Source organism: Oratosquilla oratoria, chromosome 12, assembly GCF_046742065.1.
Source record: "Oratosquilla oratoria isolate Oo_2021 chromosome 12, ASM4674206v1, whole genome shotgun sequence".
In the NCBI taxonomy this organism is placed as follows: Eukaryota; Metazoa; Arthropoda; class Malacostraca; order Stomatopoda; family Squillidae; genus Oratosquilla; species Oratosquilla oratoria.
Window position 1 is genome coordinate 29,013,848 of NC_134788.1, and position 17,755 is coordinate 29,031,602.

At 34.6% G+C, this 17,755-nt stretch overlaps 1 protein-coding gene across 1 annotated transcript; it reads left to right on the forward strand.

Moving 5' to 3' along the window:
• Positions 1-682: 682 nt before the first annotated feature.
• Positions 683-17,509, forward strand: LOC143030639 (uncharacterized). Its single transcript, XM_076193806.1, has 2 exons — positions 683-850; positions 15,154-17,509. The coding sequence occupies exons 1-2, from the start codon at positions 839-841 to the stop codon at positions 16,198-16,200; spliced, it is 1,059 nt and encodes a 352-aa protein (XP_076049921.1). The 5' UTR covers positions 683-838; the 3' UTR covers positions 16,201-17,509.
• Positions 17,510-17,755: the final 246 nt, after the last annotated feature.

The following is a 17,755-nucleotide window of genomic DNA, read 5'->3' on the forward strand; positions in this document are numbered from 1 at the left end:
GCAGTTCCTGAACAAAACAACAGCTTAGACCTTAACCTTCCTGGTGGTCCAGAACAGTTCCTACATGAATGCAAGAGAGATGGTGTCTATTGTATGTCACTGCAATGATAATACCCAGAGGAAGCTGATGTATCACAGTCATGTCCAAGTCAAATTAGGTCCAAAGTGAGCAGCAGTTGGGGGGTTGTTACTCAGAGTGGATGGCCTTCCTAACCACTATGCTGCAGCCAGGATTTGAACAGACGCCAAAATCCCCATGCAGTTACCAGACGCGAGGGGTACCGTCGAGTCACGGCGGGTCCAAAATGGTAGGTGTTGTGGTGCATTGGAGCACTCCATAAGCCATGGTTACACTAGTCAACAGAAGAATTGGAGCCCTATGACTCAGATGGATTCTGTTCATGTTTGGAGGATCTGGTTTGGAATCCAAGCCTAGTGATGCCCAATCCAATGCCACTGGAGTCCATTCCTTGGAAGAGATCCAAGGTTTCACTGAAGATATATGTCAACAACATTCATATTTACATATTTGAGAAAATATATTTACAACTTATTCAGTAATAAGAGATGAATTACTCAATAGTGTAGAATTATCTTGAAATAGAAATAGATGTTATAAAATGTAAATAGAGGCAATAATCACAGTCGTTTGACTATTGTCGTAAACATTGCATGAGGTTTACGGGCGAAAACTCTTCTCGTTATCTGTTTTGTATTAACACTTCTCGCGGGGATGGAGTAGAATAGTAAAGTTACCCATGCCCTAAGGTTGGACTTCTAGCAATCCGTTGATTAGTATAACCTTGACTAACAGTGTCCCACCGTCGCTGCAGACGAAATGGAAATAAACGTAAGTACAAACTCTTGAACAAGTTCTGAAACATTATACAGCCCGTTACATCAAACGTAGGCCAAGCTAAACGTGCACTTTGGTAACACGGCGCAACACATACATGAGTAGAAGTCATAGGTGAACATAATCAGTTTTGTCTTTCAGCTAAGTGAGACCAGAGTATCGCCGCCGCAATGTAAACAATGCGCCACGATCGGCCGTCGTTGCAGAGAATCCGCCACAACATTACAGTTGACGATTACAGTTGACGTTTTACTGGAAGAGGCCTTGTGTGGTCTGTGACTCCAGTGTGGCAGCCTTGATTTCTAGTATGATGTTGGTGCTGGCCGCGTGCAGTGTTAATTTGCGCTCTATAATTATATATTTCCCCTTGTCCCTCCCAGAATTTGTCTAGCCTTGCCTCAAAACTTTTGACTGTGTCTACATTTACCACCCATTCTGGCAGCTCATTCCAATTATTAATGACTCTGTTATTAAAGGAGTACTTTCTCAGGTCCAACCTTGCTCTTGGCTTAAATATTTTCCGACTATTTCCCCTTATACTGGACCCCTCTCTAAATTCAAAGAGACCCTCAGTGCAGTTTCTGTCATATACACCAGTGATGATTTTGTATGTCTCAATTTGGTCCCCCCGGGATCTCCTGTACGCCAACGTGGGCAAGTTTAACTTCCTCAGTCTCTCTTTGTACGATAACTCATTGAGGGATGGCAATAATTTAGTTGCTCTCTGCTGTACATTCTCCACAGCCTCCAAATCCTTCAACAGATGGGGACACCACACCGGGTTGGCGTATTCCAAGTGTGGCCTTACAAGAGCCGTGTACAGAGGCTTAAGAATGTTTGGTTCTAAATGTTGAAAGGTCCTTCTGATCAGCCCTACTAACATATTGGCTTTATTGTTTTTTTCTGCCAAGTGGCTGGAGAAATTTAGTTTGTCATCTATGATCACCCCTATGTCTTTTTCATTTCCTGTCTTACTGATGTTGCCGTACAAACTATAACCCTTCTCTTCCATTGTGGTCCTCCCTATCCTCATATACTTGCTCTTCTCTGGATGATAACTTAGGAGCCACCTCTCTTTCCATTCTTTGAGTTTGTCCAGGTCCCATTGTAACATATCACAGTCTTCATTGCTTTGTATTGTCCTGTATATCTTAGTGTCATCTGCATATAGATACACTTTACTTCCATTCACTGCTGCTTCTGGCAGGTCATTTATGAATATTACAAAGAGCAAGGGGCCAAGAACAGAGCCCTGCGGGACTCCGCTTGTTACTTCCTTCCATCTAGAAGCCTCTCCATTTATCAACACCCTCTGTTTTCTCCCTGTTAGAAAGTTCTGAATCCATCTTAATATTTTACCTTCTATCCTGTAGCTTGATAGCCTGTAGCCATATTACAGTGGCTTTCACCCTTTACACCTGTTGCATAAGATCAAAGAAATGTGTACACCAATTAAACCACTTTCCTTTAACAACTTGATGAAATCTGGGAAAGCTCAGAACCCACTTGTTAACAAAAGTGAAGACAGCACAATTGCGTGGCTAATTTTCTGCCTGAATCAAAGGCTGGCGTATTTCCACAAATTCAGAAATACCCAACCGCTGCTTTTATGGCGTATATATACTCGTGTGTGTGTGTATATACTGTATATATAAATATATGTATATATATATATATATATATATATATATATATATATATATATATATATATATATATATATATATAATATATATATATATATATATATATATACGTAATGTATATACATATTTATATATATATATATATATATATATATATAAATATATATATATATATATGGGTGGGAAATCACAATTGTATTTAGTTTTGTATGTTTTTCAAATTAATGCTGTGTTGATTAACTTTTGTTCAGATTTTGTCGCTTAGGTCATTTGAAGTGGGGTAATGACGGCAAGTCTACTGTTTGGAAGTCTTTTGTGATAAAGAAAACCAAAATATAAGAAAAAAAACACCATATGGGCTATTTTATGTGAAAGGTATATACAGTACTCATATTTCAATAACTGATGTTTGTATTGGAAATCACTAATTTTGTTTTCACCCCTTAGTTGGTTTAAACACTTCCAATTAATTCAGGTATATATGGTTGTGTCTTCATAAAAGCTTTTTACAGAAAACTCCACCAATGAAAGGATTTTCAATTTAAGTCATATGTCTGTTGAGGATGTGGTATAGATTCTAGAAGATGTGAGTCCTAGCAAGACCACTGATATAGACAACATCCCAGCTTGCACTCTATAAAGGATTTGTGGGAAAACCCAGTATCGGCTTGCACTCTATAAAGGATTTGTGGGAAAACCCAGTTTCGGCTTGCACTCTATAAAGGATTTGTGGGAAAACCCAGTTTCGGCTGTAGCATTCCTTGGGGAGACGGGGCTGCTCGGACAGACAGTCTAGGGAACGACAACAACAACAACAACATCCCAGCTTTTTTTTTTTTTCTTTTTAATAGAAATAGTGCCAGATGACCTAAAGTTAGCAGAAAGAGTAGCAAAACTGATGTAGGTAACTGTCCTAGGCATATCAAAGGTTTCTTAACATTTTCATGAAAGTGGCAGTTGCCGACAAGACTGACGAGTTAAACATCGTATGAGGACGGAGCCTTTATTTGTACGATGTTTCGCCTATGTACTTGAAAAAGATGTAATAAGTGAAACGTCGTACAAATAAAGGCTCCGTCCTCATATGGTGTTTAACTTGTTTCTTAACATGTAAACAACTGAATGGTTTCCTCATGGAAAATTATCTGTGTGAACTTCAGTCAGGTTTCTGTACAGGATGCTCAACTGATATGAGTTTCATTTACTTGTGTAATTAAACTGGAATTGGATAAGGGTAGACATACTGATATGGTTCTTTTAGAACTTCAAAAGGCATTACTGTGAATCATGAGATCCTTCCCCAGAAAATGACTGCACCTCATATGAATGAGCCCAGTGTTACAATCAACTGGTTCAGATCTTATTTAGCCAATAGAAAGCAAATTCTTAATATAAAAAATTCTGATGAATGCAATGTTACCTGTGGTGTGGCTCAGGGCTCAATTTTGGTTCAGCTTCTATTTCTGAGAGATATGAACAATATATCAGCTGTTGTGGATTGTAAAATGCAGTTTTGTGTAGATAATTTAGCTTTGTTGTTTCAGGCAGGGATGCATCAGAGATAGAGAAGGTTCTTGGTACTGAGCTTGTTGCTTTACAAGAATTGCTAATTGATACTAAACTGTTGTTGCATCTTGCTAAAACAGAATTTATATTGTTTGGATCCAGCCATAAACTGAAACAGTGTGATGGTTTAAAAGTCAAATGTGTGACAGTGATTTAGACCAAACAACAGGTTTCCTGCTTAGGAATGACATATGACAAAATTTTGTCTGGAAAGGTCATAGTACTCACTAAATGCTCGAACAAAATCAAAATTTCATATAGAAATGCTAAAAGAATATTTGAAATCCAAGAAACTGCACTTATTTAGTGCCATTTTGATTATGCTTGTAGCCCAAGGTACAGTGGGCTATCCAAAAGATATCAGTCTAGACTGCAGGTGGCTCAAAATGAAATCATACAATTTAGATCTGATCTGACTTATAGGAGCTGACAAATTTGGAAATGTAGTAATGTAGCTTTTTGATTACCACAATAAACAACTGAAACTAAATGATGAATGCATCAACAATAATGTTCCAAAGTACCTAAGATCCAATTTTCAGCCAGTAGTACATAATAGTACCAGAAACAGCTTGGGTTGCTGCCAAATCAGACACACTGGTTCCTTCTATAAATTTATCGCAAATTTATAGTGTGTTTTTAAATATGTGTATGCAATTGCAAAATAAAAATAAACCCAACAGTCTGGGGGATCGTAATGGAAAATCGGGAGTTAGGGTGGGGTAAATGAATAGAATGATTTAATGGCAGATTGTTTAAATAGGCGATTGTTTAGATAGGCAAGATTGATTTTTTCTCTAACATAACCTAACTTCACCTAACCTAATATCATGTTAGATTCATGTGATCTATCCATGAACACATTCCTTTTACCTATGATTTCTTTCTCCATTCTAGAATTGGTATTTGGAAGCACTATATGGGTGCTTTCCTATGGGGCATATGTACATATATATATTATATATATATATATATATATATATATTTATTTATTTATATATATATATATATATATATATATATATATATATATATACATATATATATATATATATATGTATATATATATATATATATATATATATATACAGTATATATATCCCTTGACTTCTCTTAGAATCATTAAACAAAGAGGGTACCTAGTACTATTACTCTGTCCTACATAGCGATCTTTTACAACCTGCATGAGAAACATGGTGGTAGAATTCTTTCCTCACCTACTACAGGGAACAGGCAAAAAAAGAAATATATATGCACAAGTATCAAAGTATCACAAATCACACGTGACTACACCGATATGCTGAATACCACAGGGAAAAGAAAAATTCTTGGAATCCGAGCGCTTTCGTGATATTTGTTCACATCTTCAAGGATTACAATAGAATGAATAAGTACAGAGTAAGATGAGATATATATACACATGAGAGAGGTTTGACATATGGAAAGGGTCACCACTTAAGCTAATTATATCAGGTCAGGTCAAGTCTTGAAGGGTAGGGGTGGGTGACCTTATTCCTTACAGTAATTATCATATATACTCTTAACAATAAATGGATCAAGTTTGTATAGACCTAAATTGTTATTGAGGAGTTTTTCATAGTCATGTTTGATGATACAAGATTCTATAATATTTCTTTCAGTCATGTCTTTACATGATACAATTTTTGTTGCATTTTTCCAATTGATCGGATGGTCAAAATCCCTTACATGAGTAAACAAGGCATTAGAATATTGGCCTGTCTTAATGCTATGTTTATTCTTACTTCTAAATCTTTGCTTGTTTGCCCAACATAATATCTATTACAATCAGAACATGGTATCTTATAAACACATCCCTTAAAATCATTTGGGGAGTTTTTTATCAGTAGATTTTTAACAGTGGTATTATTTCTTAAGATGTTTGAAACTTGAAAACATTTTAAACAAGAAATTAGAAAACTTAATTAGTAAAGGTGATTGGACTTTGTATGCTAATACAGACTTTGTAATTAACTTATCCGACAGAGTTTTGAGTAACAATGAAAAAGCTGCGCTTGGTTATGGTTTTAAGTTCGCGATGTCAAAGGAAACAGACAGTGTATGCATTACAAACTCTTTATGAAATTTAGATAAATTTGGTGACCTCTCTGTTGAGAACTTAAATATTTGTAAAGGTATAGTTTATGAAGCAATGTCTAGAAACAATAATGCGAGTCCTCTTAGATTTAAAAATACTTTTAAAGATCTTAGGAATGACCAAAATATCCATCTTACTAAAGCTGACAAATCTAATGCTTTAGTAATAATGAACAAAAGTGATTTCTTGGACAAAATGAACAAACTCCTTAATGATTCTGAAACATATTGTGAACTTAGTAAAAACTCATTAGTCAGTGAATAGTTCTTTTAACAAGATATAAAAAGTTGATTAAGAAACGAGGACACCTTATGTAAAAGTTCATGACCATTTCCCCACCTTTACCATACATGTATGGGTTAATTAAAGTTCACAAAGAAAACAATCCTATTAGGCCCATTATAAGCTCAATAGGATTGGCTTCTTACAAATTATCAAAATGGCTGGTAACTTTGTTAAACCCTTTAATAGGAAAAATCTCTGGAACGAACATAAAAACAATGTTGATTTAATTGACCAATTAAACTGTTTAGACTTAAATCATAATTTCAAATTAGTTTTGATATCATTTCGTTATTCACAAAAGTTCCCATAGATGACTTGCTTGAATTTCTTGCAGATAAACTTCCTAATCATAACATATCTTACGATATCAAAATTATTATTGACCTTATTAAGTTATGTGTTAAGGATTGTAAATTTGAATTTAACGGAAAGTTTTATAAACAGAAATTTGGAATGGCAATGGGTAATCCTTTATCAGCTGTCTTAAATAATCTTTATATGGTATTTTTTGAGTCAAAGATTTTAAGTAATATACTGCCAAATAAGGTCAAATGGTTTCGGTATGTTGATGATATCCTTTGCATATGGCCTAGCAATGAAAATCTCAATTCATTTTTGACAAAATTAAATAACGGAAAGTTTTATAAACAGAAATTTGGAATGGCAATGGGTAATCCTTTATCAGCTGTCTTAAGTAACCTTTATATGGAATTTTTTGAGTCAAAGATTTTAAGTAATATACTGCCAAATAAGGTCAAATGGTTTCGGTATGTTGATGATATCCTTTGCATATGGCCTAGCAATGAAAATCTCAATTCATTTTTGACAAAATTAAATAACTTAGTACCCTCAATAAAATTCACTGTGGAGATTGAAGATAATTCAAGCATTACTTTTTTGGATTGTAAAGTTTATAGATATGATAAGAAATTTAAATATAGTATTCACCGTAAACCTACTAATGTAAATTCATATATTCATTTTTATTCTGCTCACCATGTTAGAGTTAAGAAATCAACATTCTCTTCTATGTTCCTCCGTGGATTACGCATTTGCAGCCCTGAATTTATTAATGATGAGATATGTAAGATTTATGAAATTGGAAAGCAGTTAAAATACCCAAAACACTTTTTGGACAATTGCTTTAAACATGCAAAAAGAACATTTTATAATACTGAAAGGAAACAAAAATTTGACAACACAGACCTGTTGATACTTCCATACAATGAAAATATGATAGAGATTCCCAATATCCTAAAACATTTTAACGATAATGTTGTCTTTAGAAATAATTCCACTGTTAAAAATCTACTGATAAAAAACTCCCCAAATGATTTTAAGGGATGTGTTTATAAGATACCATGTTCTGATTGTAATAGATATTATGTTGGGCAAACAAGCAAAGATTTAGAAGTAAGAATAACACAGCATAAACATAGCATTAAGACAGGCCAATATTCTAATGCCTTGTTTACTCATGTAAGGGATTTTGACCATCCGATCAATTGGAAAAATGCAACAAAAATTGTATCATGTAAAGACATGACTGAAAGAAATATTATAGAATCTTGTATCATCAAACATGACTATGAAAAACTCCTCAATAACAATTTAGGTCTATACAAACTTGATCCATTTATTGTTAAGAGTATATATGATAATTACTGTAAGGAATAAGGTCACCCACCCCTACCCTTCAAGACTTGACCTGACCTGATATAATTAGCTTAAGTGGTGACCCTTTCCATATGTCAAACCTCTCTCATGTGTATATATATCTCATCTTACTCTGTACTTATTCATTCTATTGTAATCCTTGAAGATGTGAACAAACATCACGAAAGCGCTCGGATTCCAAGAATTTTTCTTTTTCCTGTAGTATTCAGCATATACATATATATATATATATATATATATATATATATATGTATATATATATATATAGGTATATATATATGTATATATATATATATATATATATATATATATATATATATATATATATATATATATATGTATATATATATACTAAAAGAAGTGGTACAGTGCAGTTTAAAGATGGCACAGCATAATGGAGGGATAGTTGCAGTATCGGGGAGAAGGTAGGGGACAGGGGTAGGTGCAGAATGGTTACAAAGGATTACAAAGGCGGAGCATGCTGACATGAGACCTTTTGGTCCATATCTAAGTTGGATGAAAAAAAAAAAAAATTGTAATAATAATAAATAAAAACTATAATAACGTAAATATCAAATAAAATACATAAATAAATGCATAGGTATAGTTAAATAATAAACATACAGGTAAATAGTAAATAATAAATTGACATATAACTGATAATGAGAATCAAACACAAATGATAACAAAACAAAAACAAATAATATTGAATAAATTATAATCATTACAGCATCTTAGGTGTTTATCTAAATGACCAAAGCTTCAAACTGAACTACATTGCACTGCCTCTGCAGGAAGTTTATTCAATTTATTAACTACATGGTTGGCAAAGTTGTTTCTACCCACTTCCAAATTGAATCTATTTCCGGACAGTTTGAGACCATTGTTTCTTGTCTGATTCTCATTCAGTGTGAAAATTTTGTCACTTTTGATGTCAATTCCCTTTAGAATTTTAAAGACCTATATCAAGTCACCTCTGAGTCTATGCTTTTTGAGGGAAAACAGATTCATATGTTTTAGTCGATTTTCGTATGATTTATTTTTTATATTTGGAATCAGTTCTGTGGCTCGCCATTGTACTTTTTCCAGTCTGTCAATGTCTTTAATGAGATTCGGTGACCATACAGAAACAGCACATTCCAAATGTGGACGAACTAATGATTTATATAGCTTTTTAATGAGTGATGGACTTTTGAAGTCAAAGATCACGCAATGAGTCCTAGAATCTTATTTGCTTTCTCAGAGGCTGAAATACACTGCTTGGATGATTTGAGATCATTACTGATAATTACGCCGAGATCTTTTTCCCTATTCACTTTTGTTAACGAATTTCCAAATAACTTGTAATCGTACTTACTGTTATTTTTACCTATGTGCATTTACTTGTGTTAAATTTCATTAGCCACTTTTCAGACCATTGCTGTAATTTATCTAAATCTTCTTGAATATCTAATTGGTTTAAGTGATCATTTGCCATTCTGCACAGTTTTGTATCATCAACAAATTTGGAAACAGTAGATTTTAGTTTATGGTCTATCATTTATGTATTATATGAATAGAAGTGGCCCAAGAACGGAACCCTGAGGAACTCCACTTGTAACATTTTTCCATCTAGAAGTTTTTCCATTTAATATAACTCTCTGTTTTTTATCATTCAACCAATTACTAGTCCAACTTAATAGGCTACCACTTATTCCGTGTGAAGCTAATTCAGTAAGTAGCCTTTTGTGAGGGACAGTATCAAAAGCTTTTGCAAAGTCTAGATATATTAAATCTATATTGTTTCTTTTGTCATAATTCGAGATAACTGTGTTGTAGAATTCGAGTAAGTTAGTCACACAAGAACATTTCCATCTGAAACCATGCTGGCTATCATTTATCAAATGGTTACTTTCTAAGTGATGTTCGATAGCATCTCTGATGATAGTTTCCATTATTTTTCCTATGACTGAAGTCAAACTTATAGGCCTATAGTTATTTGGTTTCTTTTTGTCACCTTTTTTGAATATAGGAGTAACATTAGCTAGCTTCCATTCTCTTGGGACATCTCTGGATATGATGAATTTTTTTGAAAATAATTTCTAATGGAACAACAATATAATTTTTCATTTCCTTTAAGATTCCTGGATGCCAACCATCAGGCCCTGGTGTTTTATTAATTTTGAGTTTCTCTATACACCTTTTAATTTTTTCTTTTGTTATATGTACCGTAGTAAGTTTACCCCAGATTTTTCACAGGTTTCAGTTTGGAGTTCACTTCGAGGTGTTTCATTTACGAATACCGAGCCAATATAACTGTTTAAAATATTACACAATGGTTGTTCACGGATTATATTTTGACACAAAGAGTTTTCTTTTCTCCTTGTCTTCTCCTTTTCCTATATCTTTTAAGCAAGTAAGGGAGAAGGCAAAGGATAGGGGTGAGTGAAGAATGGCTGTGTATAGAAATTTTCATGCAGCCTAAAGGGATTCCTCCCTTCTCAAATTTCTGCATGAGGGGACTGAAAAGGTGGTTGCTGTAGATATGCTGTCTTGCTGCATTGATTTTAGATGGTGGTGATGGGAATTGATAGGTTTGGAGATGGGTGGCAAGGAAACAACTCTGATCTCCAACTCACAGGAACACCAATTCCATTGGTCTGAGATGCTATAAAAATATACAGAGACTCCTATTGTAGCACATAATAATAGGCATTTTATCTTTTCAGGTGCAAGAAGGCAACATGCCAGATTCCTCCATAAACAGAGAATTTTTTTTGAATAGAAGTATCAACACAAAATTAAATAATAGTATGTCCCCCTGAATCACCTATAAGGAGAACAGCTGACACAAATGCTTTTACATGTGGATTGTGTTCTGCCACATTTAGCTGCTCATCTGCTTTGAAGGCTCATATTCACATTTACACAGATAAAAAAGTTCATAAATGCACAGATTGTGAGGCTTTATTTAGTTGGCCGGGTGATCTGCAAAGACATGTGAGAACACATACAGGTGAGATGACCCTACAAGTGTAGACTCTGTCAGTTCTCATTTAATCCATTCAACTCCGATGACAAGATTCTTGTCATTTGGTCAAATAAAACAAAAAATCATAAAACACCAAAATGTTTGATCAAACAGAACCAGAAAAATATGACGTCAGTCCTCCTCGCTTCGCGAAGCGAGGACTGACGTCATATTTTTCTGGTGCTGTTTGATCAAACATTTTGGTGTTTTATGATTTTTTGTTTTATTTGACCAAATGACAAGAGTCTCGTCTTCAGAGTTTAATGGGTTAAAGTCCCATATGAAGGCCCATGCTGATGAGAAGTCTTTCATATGATCACTTTGTAGTGACTCACAATCTTCTTCCGTGTTCACTTTTTTTTTAACAGTTTTGCGTCATATCCAAAGAAGTTCATGTAACTTTCAATTTCTTTATCCATATCATTAATATATATAGCAAACATTATTGGGGCCAAAACTGTTCCTTGTGGAACACCGCTTATTACTTCATCCCAGTTAGAGTGTTTGTCTCTTAGCACTACTCTCATTTTTCTTTCTTGCAAAAAGTCTTCCATCCATCTAAGCAGTTTGCTCTGTATTCCTCCTTCAGTTTCTAATTTCTTAAGTAACTTTTTATGTGGTACTTTTTTTTAGGTCTAGAAATGCACAATCAGCCCATCCATCTCTTTATTGTACTATATCTATTAGCCTTGAATAGAAACCTATTAAATTGGTGACGCATGATCTTCCTTGTATGAATCCAAACTGCCTTGGATTTAGTACGTTGTTTTTTTCTAAATACTTTACCCATCTACTTTTGATAATTCTTTCACAGATTTTTGCTATTGTACTTGTTAGAGAGACTGGTCTATAGTTTGTAGGGTCCTCTTTATTTCCTCCTTTGTATATAGGTACTATATTTGCTCTTTTCCAATCTTTTGGAACTTTTCCTTCTTTCAAGGAACTGTTTATTATGCTTTGTATTTTGTCTGCCAGTTCATTCCTGCATTCTTTCAAAATCCAGTTTGCTATTTCATCTGGTCCATGTGATTTTCTGACATCAAGATTACTCAAGTGTTTCATTATTTCGTTCTTTGTTACTTCTATTTCTTTCATAGGGGAGGACTTTCTCTTCCCATTCAATCTCTCCAGGTTGTATGTTCTCCCTTGTAAACACTGATTTAAAATGTTTGTTCATAATTTCTGCCATTTCTATTTCCTCTGTGTATTCAACTCCTCCTTGTTGTAATTTCTCTAGATCTTGTTTGTTTTTCAGTATGTTGTTTACAAATCTGTAAAATAGTTTTGGTTGATCTTTACATTTTTCTATGACATCTTTTTCATATTTTCTTTTTTCGTCTCTGCACACTTGTACATATTCATTTCTATAACTAGTATATATTTTCCATTTTTCAGGTCTTTTGTATTTCTTCAATTTGGTCCAAGCTTTATCTCTTTTGTCTTTTAACTCCTTACAACTTTTGTTGTACCAGCACTTTACATATTCTTTTTCTTGTTTTTGTCTTGGGACATACTTTTCCACTCCTTTTTTATAATTTTTTGTCAAAATATTCCATTTCTCTTCTACTGTTGTATCTTCTTTGTGTATTCTTTCCCAGTTTTCATTTTGAAAGAATTCTCTTATTTGATCAAAATTTGTTTTTTCATACATCAATCTTCCTTTTCTATATTGTTAATTTCTTTTCATGTATTTTTCCTCATTTAGTTCTAGTACTATCAATATGTGGTCACTTTTACTTATTAGTGCCTGGTATTCTATCTTTTCCACTATTTCAGGTTCTGATGTGATTATTAGGTCTAGTCTCGATGGTTCTTCTTCATTTCTATACCTAGTGTTCTCTTGAATCCATTGTGTGTGTGTGTGTGTGTATTTACCTAGTTGTATTTTACGGGAAGGGGAGCTATGCTCGTGGTGTCCCGTCTTCATATCTCATTTCATCTAAACTATTTTTAAATTCATGTATTGTTTTTGCACACACCACTTTCTCATCTAACTTGTTCCAAATGTCTATTACTCTGTGAAGAAAGCTGTTCTTTTTCATATCTCTTCTATAGCTGTCTTTCTTGATTTTCTTTCTGTGTCCTCTTGTATTTCTATCATCCCATTTTATTAGATCCTCTCTAGTGTGTGTGTGTGTGTATGTGTGTGTGTGTATTTACCTAGTTGTATTTTACGGGAAGGGGAGCTATGCTCATGGTGTCCCGTCTTCATATCTCATTTTATCTAAACTATTTTTAAATTCATGTATTGTTTTTGCACACACCACTTTCTCATCTAACTTGTTCTAACTGTCTATTACTCTGTGAGGAAAGCTGTTCTTTTTCAGATCTCTTCTATAGCTGTCTTTCTTGATTTTCTTTCCGTGTCCTCTAGTATTTCTATCATCCCATTTTATCAGATTCTCTCTATCAATAATTTCTATGCCTTTCATGATTCTGTAAATAGCTATCAAATCTCCTGTCTCTCTTCTTTGCTGTAATGTCTGTAGTTCAAGTTTTGCTAGTCTCTCTTCATATGATAGTTTTAAGAGTGTTGGTGCCAATTTTGTAATTGCTCTTTGTATTCTTTCAAGTTTTTTTTTTACATCTTTTTGTACTTGGTGACCACATCGTTGTAGCATACTCCAGTCTTGGTCTTATCAGAGTGATTAGAATTTTCTTCACCATTTCTTCATCCAGATACGTAAATGCCACTTTAATTGTTCTTATTAAATTATAAGTTTCTCCAAAAATCTTATATGTTTCTCAGGTGACATATTATTCATAACAATGACTCCCAGGTCCTTCTCATTTTCTACTTTTTTTATTCCTTCTTCTCCCAATTTATATGATCCTGTTACATGTATTCTGTTTTTGCTTTTTCCAAATTCCATTATACTACACTTTTTAGTGTTGAACTCCATCTCCCACTTCCTACTCCATTCCCATACTTTATTGAGATCACTCTGTAGTGACTCACAATCTTCTTCCGTGTTCACTTGTTTTAATAGTTTTGCATCATCTGCAAAGAAGCTCATATAACTTTCAATTTCTTCATCCATATCATTAATATATATAGCAAACATTATTGGGGCCAGAACTGTTCCTTGTGGAACACCGCTTATTACGTCATCCCATCTTGAGTGTTTGTCTCTTATCACTACTCTCATTTTTCTTTCTTGCAAAAAGTCTTCCATTCATTTAAGTAGTTTGCCCTGTATTCCTCATTCAGTTTCTAATTTCTTAAGCAACTTCTTATGTGGTACTTTGTCAAAGCCTTTTTTTAGGTCTAGAAATGCACAATCAGCCCATCCATCTCTTTCTTGTATTATATCTATTAGCCTTGAATAGAAACATATTAAATTAGTAACGCATGATCGTCCTTGTCTCAATCCAAATTGCCTTGGATTTAGCACGCTGTTTTTTTTTTTCTAAATATTTTACCCATTTACTTTTGATAATTCTTTCACAAATTTTTACTATTGTACTTGTTAGAGAAACTGGTCTATAGTTGGTAGGGTCTTCTTTATTATCTTCTTGTTGTGTGTGTGTGTGCATGTAAGTTGGAACAGCATAATGCTGAGATAGTTGCAGTACCAGGGAGAGGAGAGGAGATAGGAAAGAAAGAGGAATGGTTGTATATGGATAATATTTTCACACAGCATATTTTTTTCCTGTATTTTTTCTATATCTGTTGAGTAAGGGAGAAGGCAGGGGATAGGGGTGAGTGGAGAGTGGTTGTGTATAGATGACATTTTGATGCAAACTAAAGGGATCGCTACCCATCTCTAATTTCTGTATGTTGGGACTGAAAAGGGAGTTGCTGTGTATTATGCTGTGTCTTGCTGCATTGCATCTAGTTGGAGGTGAGGATATTAATACATTTTGCAGGTGGGTGGCAGGGAGATGATTCTGATATCCAACTCACAGGAATACCAGTTCCATTGGTTTGAGATACTGTGAAAATACCATGAGAAAATACTAACATAACATAATAATATGTATTTGATCTTTTTAGGTGCAAGATGGCAACATGCCAGATTCCTCTATGAACAGGGGAAATCTTTTGAATAAAAGTATCAACACAAGAGAAGGTAGTTTGAAAGATACAGGATCTGATGCTGTATATTTCCCCAAATCACCTGGAAGGAGAACAGCTGACACGAATGGTTTCACATGTGGACTGTGTTCTGCCACATTTACCCGCTCATCTAGATTGAAGGCTCATAGTCGTGTTCACACGGGTGAAGGGCCTCACAAATGCAGTCTTTGTTGTGAGTCTTCCTTTACTTGGCCTGGTGACCTGCTGCGGAGACATTTACGGACCCATACAGGCGAGAAGCCGTATACATGTACAAGATGTAAGGCTGCATTTTCTGGGTCAGCAGGTAATTTGAAGCGTCATGTAAGGACTCATACACGTGAGAAGCCCGAGTGTGCATATTGCCAGGCTTCATTTTCCCAGTTCAATAGTTTAAAGTCCCATAGGACAACTCATACTGGCCAGAAGCCTTTCAAATGTACAGTATGTCAGGCATCCTTTAAACAGTCATGTAGTCTGAGCCGGCATATGATAATTCATGCTAATGAAAAGCCTTTTATGAGGACCAATACTGATGGAAAGCCTTATGCAACTACTGTTCGTCAGTCTTCCTTTTCCCAGGAACAAGGTAGTACAAAGTGTTGTATGAGGACCCGCTCAAGTGGGAAACCTTTCAAGTGTGACCATTGTACCTTGTCATTTCATCAGTCTTCAGAGTTGAAGAGCCATGTGAAAACTCATGCAGTTTTAGGCAGTTTCCATGGCCATGAAGCTGCTGACAACTTCGATTTACATGAAAACAAAACTATTAGTGCTCCAGATGTGTCCAGTCATCATATAGGGTATATGTCACATACATGTACCAAATCTTATTCTCAGAAAGAAGTCAAGGAGGAACCAAATGTGACTGAAAGTTCATATGATCTTTCAATATCTCAAGAAAACATGGAAATAAAAATTGAGGAACATGATCTTGACTTAGAGATGACTGCAACAGTTGAACAAGATATGTGTGATGGCTAATGTGGCAATCATGTGGTGAATGAAATTTTGTGTGAGGTTAGTACAAATACAAGTAAATTATTCTTTTATTAAATATTACTCCACCCAAATGTAGCAATCTGAATCAATGTCTTCTTGTGTTGAAGGCAATGTAAGTCTAAGAAGAGGAAGGTTATGTTGACCAGTAAGTGCTTAAGTTAGCAAATGAGAATTATGTAGCTATTCCTTTAAGAAAAAAATATACTGCAGCAAGAATCAGTGTTGAGAATATTCAATGTTAGATATATTTCTGGATTTTTTTTTATCAGATATATACAAGAACAGTCTTGATGTGAATTTCTATTTTAGACTTATAGCAAATGACACCTAGTTTTTTCAAGTAAATGTGATTGTGCATTTTTAAAGGGAAGGTGACTGAACTGTTAAAAGAAATAATTAGTTTTCAAAGTTCTCAATTTTCTATAACTCCATATCAAAGAAAGGTGTATTCATATACCTTTACTAGCCTTTACGATATGTCACATGCCTGACATGTGATCCACATGCAGACAATAAGGCCTTTATCAATACCTCCAATCTTGATGACCTGCACATTTCCTAATCATAAAACATCTGACTCGGACAATGCCATTCATCACAATGTACATCACACCATCCAAAGATGCTACCAACACATGTACCTTATGTCACCAGATAGTTCATAAACCTTTTCTTATACCTACCAAGCTTCATTATCATAACTCCCATACATATATCATTATAAGGCACATTCACAAATATTACTAAACCCATTACAATACAACTAACACATATATTATTATCCCCAAACATATTTCCTATGTAACAACCAACACCTGACATGCTTAGATAGGCATATTCCCATATATAAACAGGCGACTGCGTCGCCAGAGATAGAGGAGACTAGGGGAGACTCTCCCCAAGACTTGGTAGGGAAGATATTCCCTTTGGGGGATTATATCCCAAGATGTAAATATGATCTCTTTTAAGTAAACCAAGAAATTTACAACTACAAAGGTCTATTTCCTGTCTTGTATTAGTGTGGTACTCTTTCTTGGTCACCAGCTTATAGGAGTAGAGAGGAGCAGCCTCCAGTACTCAGCTTTCCTGGTGTGAAAACATGGAAGAAATAGTTGGTGTGTGCAGGTTTATTGTAAGAGAGAAACAGCTGTGGATTGATTGATTGATGTTTAGGGTGAATTGTGAATACTTATAGTTTAAAAAGCCTGAGACAAGGTCCAACATAAACGACTTCTGTGGAATCTTGAAAACAAGGGAAGAAGGATCCAAAAGTACCATACTGAAATGAATAGATAACCTCATAGTGGAAAGGAATGATAATGGAATGTAAGAAATTGTACTGGTATTAGTCTTGTTTAATCTGTCAGTAAGAAGTCATTATATAAACATGTTTACAGATAATTGTAACAATTTGCCTCAATATTTACAGAAAATCTGCAGCTTTACAACGCCTAGCAACTTTGGACTGATGTCTACATTGTATTAGTGTGGGATCGTTTCAATATTACCAACTTGTAGTAATATGAGGAGGGGGCAG